The 22102-nt window shown below is 39.1% G+C and overlaps 1 protein-coding gene across 3 annotated transcripts in view; it reads right to left on the bottom strand.

Annotated features, from left to right (window-relative positions):
* The window catches only part of kaznb (kazrin, periplakin interacting protein b), a 115757-nt gene extending 94906 nt beyond the window's left edge, over positions 1-20851 (bottom strand). Inside the window, exon 1 of one of the 3 annotated variants that reach the window (XM_053653552.1) lies at positions 19517-20851. In XM_053653552.1, coding sequence (XP_053509527.1) covers positions 19517-19679 — 163 coding nt within the window. In that variant the 5' untranslated portion in view covers positions 19680-20851. The remainder of the gene's footprint in view (positions 1-19516) is intronic. The other 2 variants (XM_053653550.1, XM_053653551.1) reach the window with 2 other exon arrangements.
* Positions 20852-22102: the final 1251 nt, after the last annotated feature.

The raw sequence follows: 22102 nt of genomic DNA, 5'->3' as shown, positions 1-22102 counted from the left end.
GCACAGCACACAGAGCAAAGGAAAGCAGCAGTAGCAAAGAGTACATGTAAATGTAGACATAGAGAAAGAGAACCGTAAACTAAGAGAGACAAGTTTGAATATGTTAAAGACTATACTGTGTTCCATATCTTGTAGTTTTGATTGGTCCTGGCAAATGTATTTAGCTAAACTAACATTTTGTGTGTTTGTGTTCCTGTGCTGGCTTATTTATTATTCGCTAGTTCCTTCACTTTCCATTTTCCAGCGAATGGTGTGGACAGGTAGTTCTAGACGCATCTCTAGATAAGCACGCAAGGAATATCCCTCTGTCTAGACACTAACAAGACGCCTTGTGCCCGATGCTCCCTGGGATAGGCTCCAGGTTCCCTGTGACCCTGAAAAGGATAAGCAGTATAGAAGATGGATGGATGGATGGATAAATATTGCCATATATATATATATATATATATATATATATATATATATATATATATATATATATATGTGTGTATATATATATATATATATATATATATATATATATATATATATATATATATATATAAATTATTTCATTAATAGGACATCTATTTTTTTTAAGAAAACCATTCAATCAAGACCCCCTTTATGCATTCGTGAAGTTTTTTTTGGTTCATGCATTGTAGGGTTAAATATCAAAAATCTAAAAGGTGTGCATCATACCTGACACCTAGTCAAACACTTTACAGTTGGTTTTGTGACTGTACATCATTCCCTTCAAATGCTATTGAGCTTTAAATAATGGCATATTTTGTGTATGGGCCCATTCTGTAGTGAAATTCATATCTAATTTACATATGATTTAATAGCTTATTTTAATAAATAACAAAAATCTAAAAGGTGTGCATTATAGCTGACACCTAGATGCACATTTTACACTTGGTTCTGTGACTGTACATCATTCCCTTCTAATGCTATTGAGCTTTAAATTATGGTACATTTTGTGTATGAGCCCATGCAGTAATAAAATACAAGACAATATTTATATATGATTTATTAGTTTATTTTATTAAATATCAAAAATCTAAAAGGTGTGTGTCATACCTGACACCTAGATGAACACTTTACAGTTGGTTATATGACTGTAAGTCATTCCCTTCAAATGCTATTGAAGTTAGAAACGTATATAACAATGTCATATGTAACTTTAGAGACGGTCCCTTAATTTCCGCATATCTGCGAATATTGAACATCCAACATCAAACCAACTTCATGCCAGTGTACATATTTGTGTTTACGTTTGATGCTAGCTCTAGTCTTTGTATACTTATCACACACCTTTACTTATATATAGTTTGTTTTCCTTTTAGACAAAAATAGGGGCACATAACATGTGGGGGGATTGTCTGGGATATTTGTTGAAGGGTCCTGGAAATTTTGTTGAATTAGTGATGGTGGATGGAAAGTTGGGCATAGTGTATAGTAGTACTTTGGAGTTGTCGGTTATTAGTATTAATTATTTGAAGGTGCTGATGCAGTCAGCCAACAGTTTTAGAAATGGCTAGCTTTGAGTTACATAATTTCCTTGTTTACCCTAGTTATAAAGCTCTTGAGAAATGCAGAAAGGATGAGTTGGTTGTCATAGCTGGCCATTTTAAATTCCCACTGTGAGATCTATGGTAGAAAGAGAAATTCGCAGACTCATATTTGAGGGTCTGGTTGAATTGGAGGTATTGCCTGTGCAGTGGGTTGCTGATACAACTGATGTGCTTGTTTCACAGGAGCAGGTTTTGCCAGACGGTGTCACAGAGGGTGGTGAACCTTGTGACCCTCTCTCTCCCAAGTTGGAGGAGTCCGCTGGAATTCTGGCTGAGAACCGATTCAGGATGTGTTTAGCTCATCTCCAAATGGAGGCAAAGAGAGGTCTGAGGTACGACAGTCTGAGTATGAGTTCAAGTTGGCTATGTGTAAGATGGAGCTGGAGAGTAAAAGGGAAATTCAGTTTCGTAATTTGGAGCTCAAAGAAAAGGAGTTCTCCCTAACCAAAAAAACACAGGGCGGCAGCCTCGGAATAAACCGCTCCCGAAAGACACCAACTGTGGCTTCCTTGCACACTGCACCATTTAGCATAACTACTGAGTTGAATCCACATACTTTTGACATTAGTAAGCATATTGCGTTATTTCCTCCATTTTAGGAATCTGAAGTGGACACCTATTTCAGCATGTTTGAAAGGTTAGCTATGACTTTCCATTGGCCTAAAGAGATTTGGACCTTGCTTCTGCAGTATAATCTATAATCTTGATGGGAAAGTCCAGGAAGTTTGTTCAGCTTGGTCACTTAATGAAAGTTTGCGATATGATATAGTAAAAGCCGTTATTGTTAGAGCATATGCACTTGTACCAGAGGCATACTGGCAGAGCTTCCAGAACCTAAGGAAAAAGTCTTCCCAAACTTTCATATAGTTCACTAGAGAAAAAGGGATTCTGTTTTGATAAATGGTGCAGTGCGAAATAAGGTGAGTGATTTTGATTTGTTGAGAGAATTAATCTAGTTAGAGTTTAAAAATTGCATTACAGAAAGTATGGTCCATCTATTTAAATGAATGGACCATTTCTTCGGTTGTCAAGCTGCTGTGCTAGCTGACGAGTTTGTATTTATCCATGAACAGGTTTTTAAATTGGTTAAAGTGGAGCACTCTTAGAAAGCAAACCAAAATGGGGGGCAGTGGTGGCTTAGCGGTGAACCTGAGACCCATGAGGTGGACTTACCCGCCGAGCTTCAGCCAGAGGACAACATGGCGACCTCAGAGCTCGAACCTGAGACCCATGAGGTGGGCTCACCCGCCGAGCTCCAGCCAGAGGTCCACATGGCGACCTCCGAGCTCGAACCTGAGACCCATGAGGTGGGCTCACCCGCCGAGCTCCAGCCAGAGGTCCACACGGCGACCTCCGAGCTCCAACCTGAGACCCACGAGGAGGTCTCAGGACCCGAGCCTCAGCCAGAGATCAACATGGCGATCTCAGAACCCGAGCTCCAACCTGAGACCAACGTGGAGGTCTCAGCACAAGAGCTCCAGCCACAGGTCAACATGGCGACCTCATAACCCGAGCTCCAACCTGAGACCCACGAGGGGGTCTCAGCTCCAGAGGTCCACTGTAATGCCCAGTCCACTGTAATGCCCAGTTATGCCTACTAACACCGGAGTCTGCTGACATGACCAACCAAGTGTCTATTGACACGGACAGCCAAGCTCTGCTTACGTCCAAGTCTGATGACATGATCAACCAAGTTATGCTCATGCCCGAATCCGCTGACACAGCCTACCTAGTTCAGCCTTTAGGCTCCACTGAGAACGCCACTGTTCCAATGTGAACGTCACTCTGCTTTCCTGCTCCGCTGAGTATGTTGCTCTGTTTGCCTGCTCCGCTGAGGACGTCGCTCTGCCTTCCTGCTCCACTGAGGACGTCGCTCTGCCTTCCTGCTCCGCCGAGTACGGCGCTCTGTTTGCCTGCTCCACCGAGGACGCCGCTCCGCCTTCCTGCTCTGCCGAGGACGCCGCTTCGCTTTCCTGTCCCACCGAGGATGTCGCTCCGTTTTTCTGTTCCGCCGAGAACGTCGCTCCGCTTTCCTGTTCCGCTGAGGACGTCGCTCCATTTTTCTGTTCCGCCGAGGACGTCGACACACTTCGTGACATTGTTTACTATGGACACGTGCTTTTGTTATGTTTCTGTTATGTCTCCTCCCTGTTCTGTCATTGGCTATTTTTTAAGTGTGTTTCTAGATTGGTGTCAGCTGTCAGCACTTAAAAAGCTGATTATGTTTGTGTGTATATATATATATATATATATATATATATATATATATATATATATATATATATACATGGCACGGAGTATTAGATTAGATTAGTTTAGATACGTTAGAGATAGTAGATAGAAATAGTCCTGGTCCATGTTATGTTTCATGTTAGATTAGTGCATTTAGTCCACGCTGGTTTTCCGCTCCCAGTCCCTAGTCATAGTTTATGTTTCTTGTTTGTTTCTCAACCCTGTTTTCCGTGACCGCGACCTTGATCCCTGCTCTGCCCCGTTTATGCCTGTTTGCCGATCGCCTGACCTATGTATGTTTTTGATCACGATTTGGATTTACCTGCCTGTGTCTCTCTTAAATAAAACTGTCAAACTGCATTTGCATCCGTCCTAATCTCCCATACGTCTCGGGGCGTGACACTCACACTAAAGGAAAGCCAGTAAATGTTTTAGATTATGTCAGCACTTTCTGTTCTAAAGCAAACCTCTGTTCTTCAGCATGATATTAAAGTTACTGTGAATAAGCCAGTTAAACAACACCTATATTGTGTAAATGCTACTAAAAGAATGATAAGGGGATGCAGTATTTACTGGAGCATGCCTTGCCAAAACCCAGTGTACGTCCATGGAGATATTAGTGTTTGTAACTGCAGATAATTTTCTGCAGTACACAGTGATGGCTTTTGTCTTGAAAAATACACCTGCAACATTTCAGAGATTGATTAATATAGTGTTGGGTGATGTGCCAAACTGTTCAGCATATCTAGACGATCTTGTGATTTACTTACACAATTGGACTGCTAATATGCATACATTGTGTACTGTGTTTGAGAGGTTAGAACAGGCAGCCCTTACACTGAATCTTGCTAAACGTGACTTTGCTCAGGCAACAGTTTCTTGTCTAGGAAAACAGGTGGGACACTAACAAGTCCATCCTCTTGAAGCAAAAGTAACTGCCATAGTAAAGTTCCCCATTCTCACATCATGTTGAGTGTGTCGATTTTTAGGTATGGCGGGTTATTATCGAGGGTTTCGCAGAAATTTCTCCACTGTTGTCAAACCTCTTACTAAATTTCTCAGTCCTACCATAAGTTATTACTGGTCTTCTGTGTGTGATCATGCTTTTAACAGTGTCGAGGTACTTTTGAGTAGTGAACCTGTACATAAAGCACCTGATTTTACCAACCCTTTTCAACTAGAGGTTGTTGCGAGTGAATGTTTGCACCTTTTGTAATACAGTAGTTGTGTAGGAGTCCCTCAGTTGTCCCAAGTGTAAAAACACAGATCTCAACATCATATATCCACTGTTACAAAGGGGACAAATATGCCAAAAATGCTGGGGGAAAAAAATGGAGGATTTTTCTGAAGAACAGTGGGCAATTTAACTGCTCAGGACAAACAAGGGACTCATGAACAACTAACACAAAACATTAAAACGGTCATTGATCATCCAGGTACAGATTGTATTAAGAATTGAGCATATGTAAACTTTTGAATGGGTACATTTGTGTAAATTCAGTTATTAGTGAGTCTTGTGGACTATATGTAAACATCTGTTATTTGAAATAACATTAAATATTTTTTTCTTTATTTATTCTTTCACTAAATCTCAAACCACCTTGAATTCCTGCATCTATAAAGTTCAAAAATTAAATAAAATAAAGTCTTGCAGTAACTTCAGGTATGGCCACAGATTTAGAATTTGCAGGTAATGCTGGATAACCTGCATCATTACCCTGTTTCTCATACAGTAGAGAAGCAATGAAAAATTCCATAATCTAAAGTTCCATAATATAAAGTTTTATTTCTATACAGTAATTCTCAGATATGACTGAATGCAAAGGTCCCACTAAGCCCCAGTGCAGACATTACCTTTTAAAATTAATAGAATTTATCTCCTCTCCATTAGTTTCTGTATTTTTATACAGCACTCGGTATACACTGATTATTAAATAAACTCATTTACCAGAAACCTCTGGAAAATGAGTGGTGGCTTTCTTGGGTTCATCCTGTCTCTCATGACCTTTGGTCACAAATTGTTCCTTTGACTGCATCTCTACATTGTTCTTTGCAGACTTTTTAGCATGCTCTTAAATATTTACATAATTTGCAAGTCATTCCACTCTACAATGGTTGGCCATGTTCTAACACTCCCCATATGATGAGAACAACCATTATTAGAAGAGCTTTGGCAAAGCAACCAGAGCTGGTTTGTTTTCAGAGCAAAATTCCACAGCTGAATCAACAACTGAGACTTAAGTTGTGGTTAATTATGGGACTTTTAAGTCATGTCTAGTAGGGTTTCCTGGTGAAACCACACATGCAGTATATGTGAATGAATTTCATTGTTTGCTAGCCTGGATGAAAGATGGATGATCTGACAACTTATTTTGTGAAGAACCACTGACTCATTAGATGTTTAAAGGACAAGGAACCTGAATGGTGGGCTCTTGGAAGAAAAGAGTTAGCTGGAAGGCCAGCTTTACTTTGGAGAGAGATTAAGGCTGACAGTGTCATAAAATGTAGAGGCTTTACAGGCTAAAAATCGAGCTTGGCATAAGCACTGTGAACAAGCTGTAAGCCAAAGGTTGGAGTCCTAAACTTGCCACAATTTGTCTAGTGAGGTCAGCCACTGATATCTGGTGAGAGGGTCTAAGGTGTCATCAGCATTCCAATTAATCGAAAAAGTGTTCAGTGGGGTTGAGGTGAGAGCATTGCACAAGCCACTTGAGTTCTTCCACACCAACTATTACAAACCATGTCTTCATGGACCTTGCTTAATGCACTGGGGCATTGTCAGGTTTGGACCCCTTAATTACAGGGAAGGGAAACTGAGAGAACAGTGTATGATTTGTGTTAAGAATCTACAATTTTTTTTGATCAGAACATCTTAGAGATACATCATGGTTGGCCACTGTGTGAAGATTCCCTGTCAGGATGTCATATAATGCAGGGTGAGACGGATGCAACTGCAGATTGAAGTTTATTGCAAACACAATAATACAAAATATTTAGCATGAAAATACAAAATACAAATAACATTTAACTATGGTAACAAGACAAAAAGGTACACGGACAAAAGAACATAAGAAGAGCAACCCAAGACAAAAGCTAGACAATAGTGCAGTGCACACACACACACATTATATATATATATATATATATATATATATATATGACACTTGTATGTACAAGTGGTCATGTGACAGTGATGCAGTGGGTTGCAGCGGCTGCTGGGAACTGTAGTCCTGAGTTCATTCTGGCATATCCATGACACAGGGCAGTTGTCAAGTGGAGTTGCTACGTCAAAACAAGTGTATGTCCTATGCCCGGATGCAATAGTATAGAAACTCTTGAACATTTTTTTTTTTTTTACTAGAATGCTATCAATCTAAAAAAGTCTGGAAAAAATTACCAAGTTGCCGCTTTAACATAGAAGCCAATATGATTTTGATTTGTTATGGAATTTTTAAAGAAAAAAATGACTACAAACACACATGATATTATCTGGTATGTAATATGTCTAACCAAGTCAAAATTATGGAAAACAAGGAGCAAACTGACTATTGATCAATATTTCATTTCAATTGTATTGCTCATAATTTTTCAATAAAGCTTTTATTTAAAAAAAGAAAAAAAGAAAAAAGAATACACACAAAGGTATTCTGTACAATTATGTGCTTCCAACTTTTTGGCAACAGTTTGGGAAAGGCCCACATATTGGTGTGATGGCCAAGTGTCCACATGCATTTGGCCATATAGTGTACAGTGCTGTGAAAAAGTATTTGCCCCATCCTGATTTCTTCTTTTTTTGTGTATATCTATCAAGTAAGTTTATATCTAAACAAAATACGACATAAAATAAAGGCAACCTGAGTAAACGCAATACAGTTTTTATTAAAACAATTTTATTGAAGCAAAGTTATCCAGTACCTACCACTAATGTGAAAAACTAATTGCCCCCTTAAAATTAAAATCTGGTTGTGCCACCTTTAGAAGCAATAACTGCAACCAAACGCTTCAGACAACTGGAGATCAGTCTTTCAGTTACTTGTAGTACTAGGACTTACTCCTATGCTTTGGATCATTGTCTTGCTGCATAATTCAGTTGCGCTTGAGTTACAACTTATGGATTGAAGACCGGACATTCCCCTTAAGGATTTTCTGGTAGAGAGCAGAATTCATGTTTCCCTCATTTATTTCAAGCTGCCCAGGCCCTGAAGCTAAGTATCCCCACACCATTACACTTCCACCACCATGTTTGACCATAGGTTAGATGTTCTTTTTGTGGAATTCTATTCTACATCTAATGCCAGATGTAATGGGAGCCCTGTCTTCCATACAGTTCCACTTTCAACTCATCAATCCTGAGAACATTCTCCCAAAAGGTGTTAGGATCATCAAGACATGTTTTGTCAAAATTCATATGAGCCTTAATGGTCTTCTGGGTTAGCAGTGGTTTTCGCCATAGAAGCTATTTTTGCCCACTGAACTTCTGATAGTGGAGTTATGAACAGTGACCTTTACTGATGTAAGAGAGGGCTGTAGGTCCTTTGATGTTGCCCTTGGCTCTTTTGTAACTTGCTGGATGAGTAGTTGCTGTGCTCTTGGAGGAATTTTGGAATGTTGGCCACTTCTGGGACAGTTCACTACTGTGCAGAGTTTTTCCAGTTGGAGATAATGGCTCTCACTGTGGTTCTTTGGAGTCCCGGAGCCAATAGGTTTTTAACCCTTCCCAGACTGATGTATCTCAATCACTTTCTTCCTCATCATTTGTGGAATTTCTTTCAATTTTGGCATAGTGTATTACTGGGTAAGACCTTTTAACCAACTTCATGCTGTTGAAAAAGTTCTATTTAAGTGTTGATGTGATTGAACAGGGTTTGCAGTAATCAGGTCTGGTTGTGTCTAGTCCAGCTGAACCCCATTATGAATGCAGTTTCATAGATTTGGAGAATTAGCAACTATGGGATAAAATAAATTTTCACACAGGCCCATTTGGTATTGGATAACATTTTTGCTTCAATAAATAATAATTTAAACTGTATTTTGTGTTTACTCAGGTTACCTTTGATTTATCTTGGATTTTTGTTTTAATTTCTGAAAGAATATACACAAAAACAGAATCAGTTCTTTTCACAGCACTGTAAACCATGTCAGATAATTTTCACCATTAATTATGTTGTTTGCTATGCAATCTGCAATTTTAACAGGTGTGTGTAAACCTTTATCCACTGTACAGTGGATAAAAAAGTACATAGTTTAAAAAGTTTTTGTGATGGAAAACACTTAAACCAAGATAAATCACGTCAGAACTATTTCCACCCTCAAATGGGAATTACAATGTATAAAAACTATATATTTACATTTATATTTATATTTATATATGATGTATAGAAACATTTTAGGGGGAAAATAAAAAATGTACAATAACCAGTGTGCATAAGTGTGCACACCCTTTAATGGGGGCTGTTCAGAATGAATTTTCAATTCAATCACATTAAATCTCATGTTCAAAAGACATGATCATACAGCTGTCATCAATTAAATTATTCTTATTAAGCCCAATTAAAGACCAGCTGTTTCTGTAGGATTTTCTTGACACCTTCTTGGTTTCATCTGACTGCTGAAGCCATGATCCGCAGACAGATACACACAGCCCTCAGGATCTCACTGTCTCACATGTACAGGGTCTCACTGTTGAAAGAAATTGATCGGGCTGTATCATGGGCAACAGTGGCTCAGTGGTTAGCATGTTTGCCATACACCTCTGAGGTTGGGCGTTCGATTCCCGCTGATGCCCTGTGTGTGTGAGGAGTTTGCATGTACAGGGTCTCACAGTGGGAGGGTATCCAAAGGCATGCACGCGTTGTAGGCTGATTGGCATCTCTAAAGTGTGAGTGTGAGATTAAGTGTGTGATGAGTTGGCACCCTGGGTGTTCTCTGCGATCCTGTGTAGGATAAGTGGTGCACAAATGGGATGGAAAGATGTACCATAAAACACCATGAAGGCCATCATCAACAAGTAGAAAAAATGGAGCACCACAGTCACATTACCAAGAACAGGCCGTCCCTCCAAAATTTTATAAAAGTACAAGACAAAAACTTACCAGGGAGCTGCCAAGAGACCTACAGCAACAATAAAGGTGCTGCAGGAATATCTGACAAGTACTGATTACTCTCTGTATGTGACAACAATCTCTCATATTCTTCACACATCTGGGCTGTGTTGTAGGGTGGCTGGATGGAAACCCTTTCTGACAAAAACCATGCAAGCCCAAGTAAAATCACCCCAAACCATGTGGCAAAATATGTTATGGATAGAAGAGTCCAATTCCAAAAGATATAATAATTCCATAATTCCAAAATGTTTGTTTGGCACAAAAAAATCCACATCAACAAAAGAACACCAAACGCACAGTGCAGCATGATGGTGGCTGCATCATGTTTTAGGGCTTCCTTTCTTCAGCCAGAACTTGAGCTTTTATCAAGGTGGAGGGAATCATGAATAGCTACAAATGGCAACTGATTTTAGTGCAAAATATTCAGATGTCTGCTAGTAAGATGACGATGAAAAGCAATTTCACCTTTCAACACATCAATGACCCAAAGCATACATCCAAATCAACAAAGAAAAGAAGATCAAAGTTTTTTAATGGCCTAGCCAGAGACCAGACCTAAATCCAACTAAAACTCTGTGGGGTGACCTGAAGTGGGCTGTGCACAGGAGATGCCCTCACAATTTGACCAATCTAGCATGTTTTTGCAAGAAAGAGTGGGATAAATATCAAGATCTGCCACACTGATAGACTCCTACCCAAAAAGACCCAAAAATAGCAGATAGTTTTACTGACTAACAGTTCCAGGGTCTCTGGTTCAATCCTGAGCTTTGGTCAGTTAAGTTTCCTGTGCTCTCAGTATGTCTATGTGGATTTCCTCTCACCTCACAAAAACATGCTGGTAGGTGGATTGGCAACTCTGAATTGCCCCAGGTGTGTAAATATGTGTATGAATGTGTGTGTGTGTGCATGGTGCCCTGCTATGGACTGGAGTCACATCCAGTGGGTATTACTGCCTTGCTCTGGATCCACCCTGACCATAATAAAGAGGCTACTGAAGATGAATGGATGAAAACAAACAAACATGCATCTTTTTGCTATGACTAGCTTTGTACAGAAATTTCTGCAACTTCAAAGTGTTTGAAATGGATGGCATATGATGTAAGTCGGCCAACATGTGTTCCAGAAACCTACACGATCTCAGGACCCTGCTGTGAGAGCTGTGTCTTCTGTCTAAAGTTCCTACTGAAACTCCCAGACCATGCTCTCCAGACATGAGGCAGAACAGATGATGCGTCAGATGGAACTGTCCAAGGCAGGCACAGGAAATTGTTTCTCTCCATATATGCAAAGCTGCCCTTTTTTCAGAGCTGACATATGGGCTTAATAAACACCAGGCTCCCACCAAGGCACATATCTCATTTCCTGTGCCAGAGCCCTGTTACTCTTGTCATTATAGAAAATATGCACCATGTCACTCCTTATTGTGTTAGGATGAGCAGGCCTGGGTAGGGAGACAAGAAAAACAGCAGCTCAGTTGGAAGTGAAGAGTACAACCCCTGGCAAAAATTATGGAATCACCACATTTAGAGGATGTTCGCCCGGCTTTTTTACTTCGTAGCAAATAAACAAATCACAGATATGACACAAACCAATTTTTGTTCAATAGCTGAGAATTCTGTCTTTATGAAACCTACCTCAAATGAGTTCAAGGAAATTATTTTAATTAATGGCATTTCAAGTACAGATCAAGTAGAGGAAAAAATTAATCACCTTGTGATTTGCATTTCTAAAACAAATACCAGTACAATTCTAAAAATGCAGCACCACAGAGAGGTCCCAGGAAGGTATGCGGTCTGCAGATAGGCCTCAGCCGCCAGACCCGGAAGACAGAGCAAGAGATAGAGCAGCGCTCATCTCCGGCTCCTCTTTCAGATCCATATGAGATCCCCAGGTCCTGACGTGGCTGGCTGCCTTGGCAGCGGGCGGCCCAGATCCGTGAGGCTCTGAAACCCAACTCCCTTCTGCCACGAGCGGAGCTGCCTAATTGTAAGGCTTTCTTAATGCTGACAGTCAGACCTCTCGAGGCTGCCCTGGCATGCTCCCACTCTAGACACTTTACACAGAAAGTGTGTCCGTCCTCCCCCATGATGAAACGGGAGCAAGGCGTAACACACTTCCTGAATTTTCTCTCACTCATACATTTCTCTCTTTTTTAAAAGGGACAGAAAAGTAAAGAGATTTTTCTTTCTTTTTTTTTTAAAGATAGACAGGAAATGAAGAGTCTTTTTGCAAGCGTTACACAAATGACTGACATGCAGTCTCGCTGAAGATAATAAGGCTGACAGCGCGGTTCACAGGTGACGTTTTTATATCACGAGCTTAATTACTACTTAACCTGATCACAGCAGGCCTATAAATAGGCATGATGTTACACAAGCTTCGTCACATGCGATGGTGCTTCCCACAGCGTGGAGCTCACGTAACATTGAGTTTCCTTTAAAAGGGAACTCAAAGCAATATGCCTTGAAAATAGAAAATGCACAGCAAAAGAAATAAAAAACAAATGCGCAGAAACAGAAGTCAACATTTGTGACAGAACTGTGAGAAACTGGTTAAATGTAATGGGATTTTACATACAGAAAAGGCAAATGAAAACCAGCACCAACACCTAAACAGAAGAAAACAAGGTTACAGTGGGCTAAAGAGAAGCAATCATGGAGTGTGGATGATTGGAAGAAAGTGATACACAGTGATGAATCACAAATCTGCATTGGCCAAGGAGATGATGCTGGAACTTTTGTCTGGTGCCGTTCTAATGAAACATATGCCTGAAGAAACAGTGACTGCCTAAAGAAAACAATCAATTTTACCCACTCAAATATAATATGGGGTTGCATGTCAGGTAAAGGACCAGGGGACACCTCAATAGTCAATGCACATTGGAATTTTGGACACTTTGTTCATTCCATCAATAGAAAATAGGTTTGGAGATGAAGTCATTTTTCAGGATGATAATGCCTCTTGCCACAGAGCAAAAGGTGTTAAAGCTTTTCTTCAGTAAAGGTATATCAACTTAATGACCTGGCTGGCAAACAGTCCGGCGCTCAATCCGATTAAAAATTTATGATAGAATTTCAAAAAATTGGTCCATGACAAGGCTCCATCCTGCAAAGCTGATCTGTCAACCGCTATTCGAGAAAGTTGATGGAGAATATTGTTTTTCGTTAGTGAAGTCCATGCCTCAAAGAATTCATTCATAACAGCGAGAGGAGGAGCAACAACGTACTAATTGTGATTTTGTTTGTTGATAATGCCATAATTTTGTCCTCAACATTGAGTGATTCTATATTTTTTTTTTCCATATGCCATTAATTAAAACTATTTAATTTAATTTGTTTGAGGTACATTTCACAAAGCCAGAATGTTCAGCTATTAAACAAAAATTGTTTTGTGTCATATCTGTGATATGTTTATTTGCCACAAAGTAAAAAACTGGGTGAACATCCTCTAAGTGTGGTGATTCGATAATTTTTGCTAGGGGTTGTCGGAGAAGAGGGGAGCTGTGAAGTCAGTGTGGAGTGGAAAACAGGGTTCAAGATCTCAGAAAATGTTAGAAAAAAGGCGAACTGAATCAGATTGAGGCAGCATCAGTAATAATGTTACTTCTTTCTTATTCTCTTAGCTTTAACTCAAATCAAGGGCCTAACATGTTAATTAGTGATGACCACAAGCGTTTTACTCTTACAGTTACCATTTCTCCATCAGCTGAATCCCTGTCACTAAGGCGTAGCTCTGTGTCCACTCTCTCTCTCTCTCTCTCTCTCTCTCTCTCTGACCTTTAAATAAAGCTAACACCCTCACTGAGAGCATATTTCTCCATCCTGCTCAGTTGTGTGTGTGTGTGTGTGTGTGTGTGTGTATGCGCATGTGTGTTAGAGAAATAGAAAGCTACAGCTGATGTCACTGATTGCTGGTGTTGGGGAAAAAAGGCCATCTGCTATTGAGTTCATCATCACTACTGCCCCAATTACTGCTTCTACCACCAGCTGCAGTAACCACAACACCCGTGGGGATCATGAGAGGTCGGAAGTCAGTGATGTGGATTGATGGGGTAGCTCAAATCAACACATGACACCTTCAACTCCATTCAGTGAGATGGGAAAATTTCTTCATGATTTTTATTTTCCTTTTTTGGCAGTAATAAGGGTCATCTTTTTGGGGTTGGAAAAATAGCAATAAAAAGAAGCATTCTACAAAAAATATTTTCATCTATCTTTTAAAAGATCAAAAAGTGATCTGAAACTGGTCCTACATTGTGTCAGTTGGTTTCGTATGATATAACCCACAAAGGTCTTAGGAATTAGCTCATAAGTACACTGAGAAAGAAAATCCAGTGGGGACTATATGATGCACTTCAACAATGGAAATGCTGCTAAAATCAATCCTTCATAACCGCTGTCTCACTACAAACTGGGTACATCTGGAGCATGCTAAGAACCTTGTGCATCTAGTTATATTTGCATTTCAGTCACTCATTCTCTTCAAAATCAACCATCAAATGTGGCACTGAGGAGCCAACATGGACCTCTTAAACAATGGATTATTTATGCACAACAGTACAGAAGAGCTAATGGCTATGGCTGAATAACTTACACACACTGCAAACTCGGCCACACACCTATATAAGAAATTTGATTTTGTTCCATTAAAGCCACTAAGATGGATGACCACAGGAGGAACTTGGATAGAAAGTGCAGACTATCACAGGGATCAGAGGTCCCAAGTGCTTCCCATGGAAACAGATTACTTTCCCCAAATGTCCCTCCAGCCAGTTTATATTGGAGCCCCAAGAGAAGAGCTTGTGGGTGTTCCCTGGGTAATTAGGCCTTTCCTATGGTGAAGCCCAGCCAGGGCAATTGTTTGGACACACAGCTCCATTCATGCTTAAAACAGGGTGTGGTTTATAGCAGTCAGGCCCTGTTTTGAAGATTGGTGGATGGAGGATTTTATCCTACACAGGAGGGGCCAACAGGAAGACAAGGAGGGCCAAGATAGGAAAGAAGTTTTTTTTTTTTTTTTTAAAAAGGATTGGGGGGCAATGTTACTTTCTCTCTACTGTAATTCATCTCACATGGCCTGCTAGAGTTAACAATAGAGCTAAAATCTATTTTATGTAAGATCAAATCACTCAAAATAAAATTACAGAATTGACAGCCTGGGCAGTGGTAGCTCAGTGATTAGAGGCGTTGGGCTACTGCTCAGAAGGTCATGAGTTCAAACCCCAGCACTGCCAAGCTGCCACTGTTGAGCCCTTGTGCAAGGCCCTTAATACTCAGTTACTCAGCTATATGAATGAGACAAATATAAATCACTCTGGATAAGGGCATCTGCCAAATACCATAAATGACAGTCTCATCTTCAGATTTCAAAGATAGCACAAACATTTAATCTCTTCTTCATCCTCACAGAAAGATTGAAACCTACCAAACTAGCAAACAAATCTAAATGTGATCTTTTGTGTGGTCACATATTGGATAGCAATAGCATTTGAGGAGACTGTGAAACTGTTTTCTTTTCACATACCTTTTGAACAGAATGCAAACTATCTATGCTGTGTTATTTTATGTTCATATCATATTTTGTACAGTTTTTGTAACATTTCTCACCATCTTTAATCATCCTTATACCAGATGTATAAGTTTCTTTGAGATCCAAGATTGCCATGGCCATCAAGAAGTTAAAACACCTTAACCAAGTTTTTGCCCCTTACTTTGCACGTGAGTTCATGAACACTGTTAGACCCACAACACAACTATTTACCAATAAAATTTGACAATAAAATTCAAACTAGTAAAACAACTAAGCAGGCATGCAATGCAGTATGAACATGCCTATGCACACATTCACAGATCTCCACTGTTTGCCCTGCAGGCTCCCATAGCCAGTCGTTTCTACGGCGACGGCTGCCAGTCTAGCAGTCTTTCCCACCACTCTCAGTTGTTACAGTGCTCTCTCTCTCTCTCTCTCTCTCTCTCAGACACACACACACACACACATACACACTTTCTTCTCCTTTTGTCTCACTTTCTCCTCTGCCTCCTTCATTTCCCTCCATTTCCTCACCTTTTTACCTCTAACTCATTCTTTCTCTCTCTTTTTCATTCTCTTCTCTTTCCATTTCTCTCTTTCTCCTGGTTTCCCTATGCACTTCCCCATCTTTCTCTCCTAGCATTTGTTTCTCTCTCTTGTTTTTCTAACTGTCACAGACACATACCGAAATGGAGATGAAGCAGAGGTCAGACCTTTAGCCCAGATTTGGGTATAAATGTCGGAAAAAACAAAAAGAAAAAAAAACATGAATAAAATTTAGGACTATTGCAATCTTTGAATATTTTATATGTCAGTTACATACATATGTATATGTAAGATACAGTACGTGACTAAATAACAAAGGAAAAATTCCTTACACTGGCTGTCTTCAGACTAGTGGGAATGGTGAGCTTGCATTTCTTGACAGAACTTTTCAGAGTCCAGAATTGTATTTGAAAAGGTGTGTCTCATTTCTGCTCTCATATCCAGCTTTAAAAATAGGTAAAGAAAAAACATGATGGGGCATGTTGTTACAGGAAAGTAATCCACACCGGGATGGTGTGATATAGTCCAACACTAAGCAAAGTTACTGTTACCATGCCAGAGTCTACTATTTTCCAATAACAGCACAACTAGCAGTGTGTCATTCCTCTTATACCACGAAGGCCCATTGGTGTGTTATTCCTTATTTAATGCAGGCAAAACTACTGAATCCAGCTTCACACAGATAGGCGCTTAAAATGGAAACCAACATTTTCAGTGCATGCAAAGTAATAAATATCTGGATACTGGGTGTTTTTACAGCATGCCAATATGCTACCACAAATGAGGCATTTTAGTTTCTCCTCATTATGTACCATCACACTTGTAAATCAATAATAAATAGATGTTTCATTTTGGCACATTTTCATGTTTCATGTCAAAGTCTTGGACCTGGCAGAGATAGCTCGACAGAGAAATTTGTCAGTTATTGTTGCTGAATTCCTAATCTGGTGCAGCATGATAGCGAGAGAAAAAGATATGTACACTCTAAGTTTGCCTTGTTTTATTGTGATTCCCAGCAACATTTCAAAATTCTAGCATAAAAAATATGTTTTCATAGTGATATTGATCATATTAATTTGTAATATAAATGAATTAAACTAAAGAGAAGACTATTAGTTTTTCCTCACAACCCCATTTGTAAATCAAGCAACTCCACTTAGGGTTGAGACCCCTCATTTGGGAACCCCTGTATCTGTTCTAGATAGCTCTTTTGAGCTGGGACTTCAAAGAGACTCCCAGAAGAGTAAAACCGACATTTGCCACATGTACAGAATGCATAATTGTGTGTCATACATTGCTGATTAAAAATAGTAAGAACAAATATGATATGAACCCAGACTTGAGGGTGCTTTTTTCTTACATGGTAAATGCAAAGAAAACCTTTTCTAAGGTTCATGTTGACTTTGTTAAAGCAAATACATGTCCAACACATGAATTTTTGTTCATATGAAAGACATAATCCTCAGTAGATACTGTTAGTTTATCAGTGTACATGTTTTTGTTGAGTGTTATCACATTTGCATAGTTCTTTTACACAAGCAAACCAAGCGAACAGAGGCCTCAGAGTATTAATTTTAATGGATGAAAATCTTTCATTTTTAAGTGATGAGCAAATATTTAATGATCAGATGTTTTCCTCCCACAGCAAATATTAAAATGTTGGTAGCAGTGTTATACATTAACTATGTGTTTAATTTACAGTACAATAATCCAATTGATGTACTGGATGGCTGCCAATAGGTCTGATAAACCTTCATATCTGCCATAACAGCATTAGAGGATGGGCATGTGCACAAGGTCACACATATAATAAATAATAATAACATGTAAATATATTACAATATTTCATATTATAATATTGTTTCACACACACACACACTGGTTTAATTACACTGAGACAATAGTAGCTAATCATGCAGGAAATTCTCTAAGAGAATGTGAGATCATGCAATGATTCTTTTTGATAGCTTTAAAGGTCATCTCATTTTACTCTAGTGAGGCCTAAAAGAAAAACAATTTAAACAATTCTGGCCTTTTTTATCTGGGAAAATATGCAGTGTATTATATGAGGAAATGTGCAAATCAACTTTCTATCCAAGTCTCTACTATAACAAAACAGATTACGTTTTTGCATAGTAATAAAACTCATGTGGTCAACTTGTTAATGTCTTGACAATACCACAAACCTAAGTGAATGTGTCTTCTGATTACATTATGTTCACTAGCATTTTTGGTCTTAATCTTCGATAGATCAGATTGGTTATATTTATAATTAGAGCTGGTGATATCTTTAATCTCAAAATACTGTAATTCTTTTTAGCTCTGAGCTCTCTCCTATATAATGTAAATATTAAGCAAGTAAATAAAGATTAAGTGTTGGAAACCTTATCCACCCTGCATTATCATGTTACACACACATATATACACTAAAAAGAGTAACTCTGTGGCAATAAAACCTATGTGGATTGACTCAGTGTAAGGTAATAGTGTTAGATGGAATGGCCCTGCTTAGTGAGCTGTTTACACTATTTATGAGCCGAGGGCAGGGTGTCTGGCTGTTTGAACTGTGAGAACAGTTCCCATGGACAGCCTGGGGCAGGAATGCATATTTGATTATATTCTGCACACTCATTCAGCAGCATTGGCATGTAACAGTAACCTGACTGCACCAGAATGTGTCCCATGTCAGAGACATGCATAAAAAGAGCCATTACAACAGAGCCATGCTGGACATTCCAACACATTTACAGAGCCTCATTAATGAATGGACGTATTGGATAGAAAGACAGATGGAAGACAGAAATTAAAAATCCAAGCAGGAAGAAGGGAGCATAAAACAAACCTTTTTCAGAGAGGCACTGCTAATGACACCTGTTCAAACAGCACAACTTTCTCATTTCTCAATAACATGCCAAACACCCTGATTGGCATGTTAATCACACAGCAACAAGATGTACGATGAAATAAAAAGACACTTATTATCTAAACTGCTGAGTCAGAACAAGAAACATTACTGACATATTGACATATTATAACCACGCAGACATTTAAAATTGAAGGTTGCTATTAAGGTAGGCAATGGTAGCTTTGGACTACTGATCAGAAAGTCATGAGTTCAAATCCCAGCATAGCCAACCTGCCACTGCTGGACCCTTGAACAATCCTCAACTGCTCAGTTGTATAAATGAGATAAATGTAAGTTGCTCTGTATAAGGGCATCTGCTACATGCTATAAATGCAATGTTGCAGATATACCACATGCACATAGAAATTTAAAAATTTTTAGACACAGAAATTCATGAATGTTTAGAACTCAAGCACACGTTACTCATCCTCATTCTTTCTTCCACAATATCTCCCCTCTTTCTTTCTCTCTACAAAGCAAAACTACATAATGTACAACTGTCATTCCATCAGGTGCCTAGAAAACAGGATGAGGCTTTTGATTTCACATTTCAGAAACACTGTCACTGGAGAAATGGCACTACACAGAAACCAGAGCTCCTAAACTTTGTGTAGCACATCTGTTGGAAGTTAATGCAATCTTACCATGCTGGTGGTTGTTCTCAACTCCGGTAGGGTTGTTTGCTCTGAGCTCAGCAAGTCTGCGACTGGTGGCCGAGAGCTCTGAGTGCAAGTTGGTCACCTCCTGGCTTGCAGAGTGGAGGGCACCATCGATGTGCTGCGCCAGCTGCTTATTATCTTCCATCATATTCAAGCTCTTACCCTGGGGAGGAGCCAGTCCACACAAAGGAGCATGGTGTCAAATGCAGCATAGGGGAAACAACATGCCCTCTCCCCCTTCTCTCTCCTTTTAATGTGCAGAAAGGCAAATAATCCCAATAACAAGCTTCCCTTTCCTTCTGTGTCCTTCTCTTTTTGACTGAAAAGATGTGGTTTGTGTATGTTGTGAGAGTACGGTTATACAAGATAAGAAATGGTGTGTGAAAGAATGAGAAAAAGCAAAAATGAGCCAGGGTTCCTCTTCTCTTCCGCAGCTGCTCCAGGAGGGGACCCAGTGCAGTGAAAGATGACATGCTTGCTTTTAAATGGAACATACCATGTGCTTCAGAACCGAAGGGGGGAATGGGGGAGGAAGCTGAAGTGCAGCGTTCCTACAAAACTCAACAGACTATAGCTGCTGACTTCCAGATTGTGAAGTCTCACAGTAATTTGTAATGAGTAAACTATCTGCTTGGTGGGTGTGGTTGTGGGGTTGGGATTGGACCATTACCAAAGAGCTTTAGCTGGAACAGAATTCCCTGTGCCAAACAGCTGTCAGACTGGCTTTGTCTATTCTGTATTCTCTTTTATCATGTGCACAAATGCTCGCTCTCTCTCTCTCTCACACACACACACACACACACACACACATACACACACACACACACACACACAGATATGAACACATGGACCATTCACTCTCACCCCTTTACCTCAATGTTCATTACATATTAATTCTTTTTGTCATGATGAACCCCCACCACCACCACCACTACCTCCCCCCAAAAAACTACAGAGGTTTGGGGGTTGGTCACATTGCAAGAGAGAGGAGAGAGAGAGAGAGAGAGAGAGAGAGAGACAGGACATGCTAACACTGCAGTCGACATGACAACTGCCCATGGGGGTCGGTCACATTGCAAGAGGGAGAGAGAGAGACAGAGAGAGCGAGAGAGAGCGAGTGAGAGGACATGCTAGCACTGCAGTGGACATGACAACTGCCTATTAGCGGAGCCTTATAGGGAACACAGGAAGTTAAGACTTAAGTTAAGACATTACAACTAATCAATCTCCACCGGGTCAGAAAATTTGAGGCTGGCTTTTCCAAGCTTTTGCTATTTCAAAGATGGTTACATTTTGAATGCGGCGTATTTACTGTACCTCCAGCAACAAACAATTCCATTTGCTGCATCTGTAAAAAAAAAACTCCACTCGTGCTTTTGACTGAAGTACTTTATAAACCATTTCAAGACATGAAATCATCCATAAATTCCCCCCAAATATTATTTTGACCAACACCAGTTGTTTATGCTTCAATGTTTGTTACCCTTCTCTAGCCTGGAAATTGTGTAAAATGGGCTCAGCTTTTCCCTAGAGAGCAAATGTGAGAAAGAGCAAGGCAAATTTCATCCAGTATACTAAAAGAGATGATTCTTTCCCTGCTCAAAATCAGACATTTCTTCATCTATATTTAAGAGATGAAGGGTCAGGCACAAACAGCCCTTGATGGACAACTATGTATAAAAATAAGATCTTAGACCGAATGTTAGCCCGTGACCAAATTCACTGTCACTGTATGAACAATTATGCAATGAAGGTTAAAGTTAAAATATTACAAAACTTATTTTTACATTTTCTGACACGTTTTCATATATTGTACGTACCCTTTAAAAAATATATTTTTTTAAATAAACAAATGTGTAATTTGTAATGAGCATGTAATTTATAAGTTTAGTTAAATAATACATTTTTGAAAAACAAATATAGAGAATGGTACAACATTTTCACAAATGACAACAACTAGAGGTCAACCCTGGTTGAAAAAAAATCTGGTAATAATTCAAATACAACTTAATTAGAACATCTCACTAAAATGTCATTTTTACAGTAACAAATGTTATAATTAAATTTTTCATTTACTGACATAAACAGTGAGAATATACTGTTATATCAGATGTACACCCCATGCAGAAAAAAAAACAAAATTGCAATCCAGTTTTTGGTATTAATTCATTATAGGCCATTTTATTTAAAAAAAAAAAATATATATATATATATATATATATATATATATATATATATATATATATATATATTAGAAAATTTAAATTGTTTGTAACTGTTATATAGAACAAAATTAATGTATGTTCATGATAATTAATGTCTATTTATTATAATAAATATTAAATACATATACACGTTTAAATGTTTGTGTTTGCATCGCTAGACCATGTGCTTTTATTATGAAAAAATAATAGGTTTTTTTATTTATTTATTTATTTATTTTACGTGTCTACACGCAATCATGTGTCCATGAGTAGACATTTGTTCACGTAATTATGTGTTTAGGCGCAATAATGCGTACAGGTGGTATGTCATCCTTACAGGAAATTCGTCTTTACACGTAACACCTGA

This window comes from Ictalurus furcatus, chromosome 21 (genome assembly GCF_023375685.1).
Source record: "Ictalurus furcatus strain D&B chromosome 21, Billie_1.0, whole genome shotgun sequence".
Lineage (NCBI taxonomy): Eukaryota > Metazoa > Chordata > Actinopteri > Siluriformes > Ictaluridae > Ictalurus > Ictalurus furcatus.
This window is presented reverse-complemented; position numbering and strand designations above follow the sequence as displayed.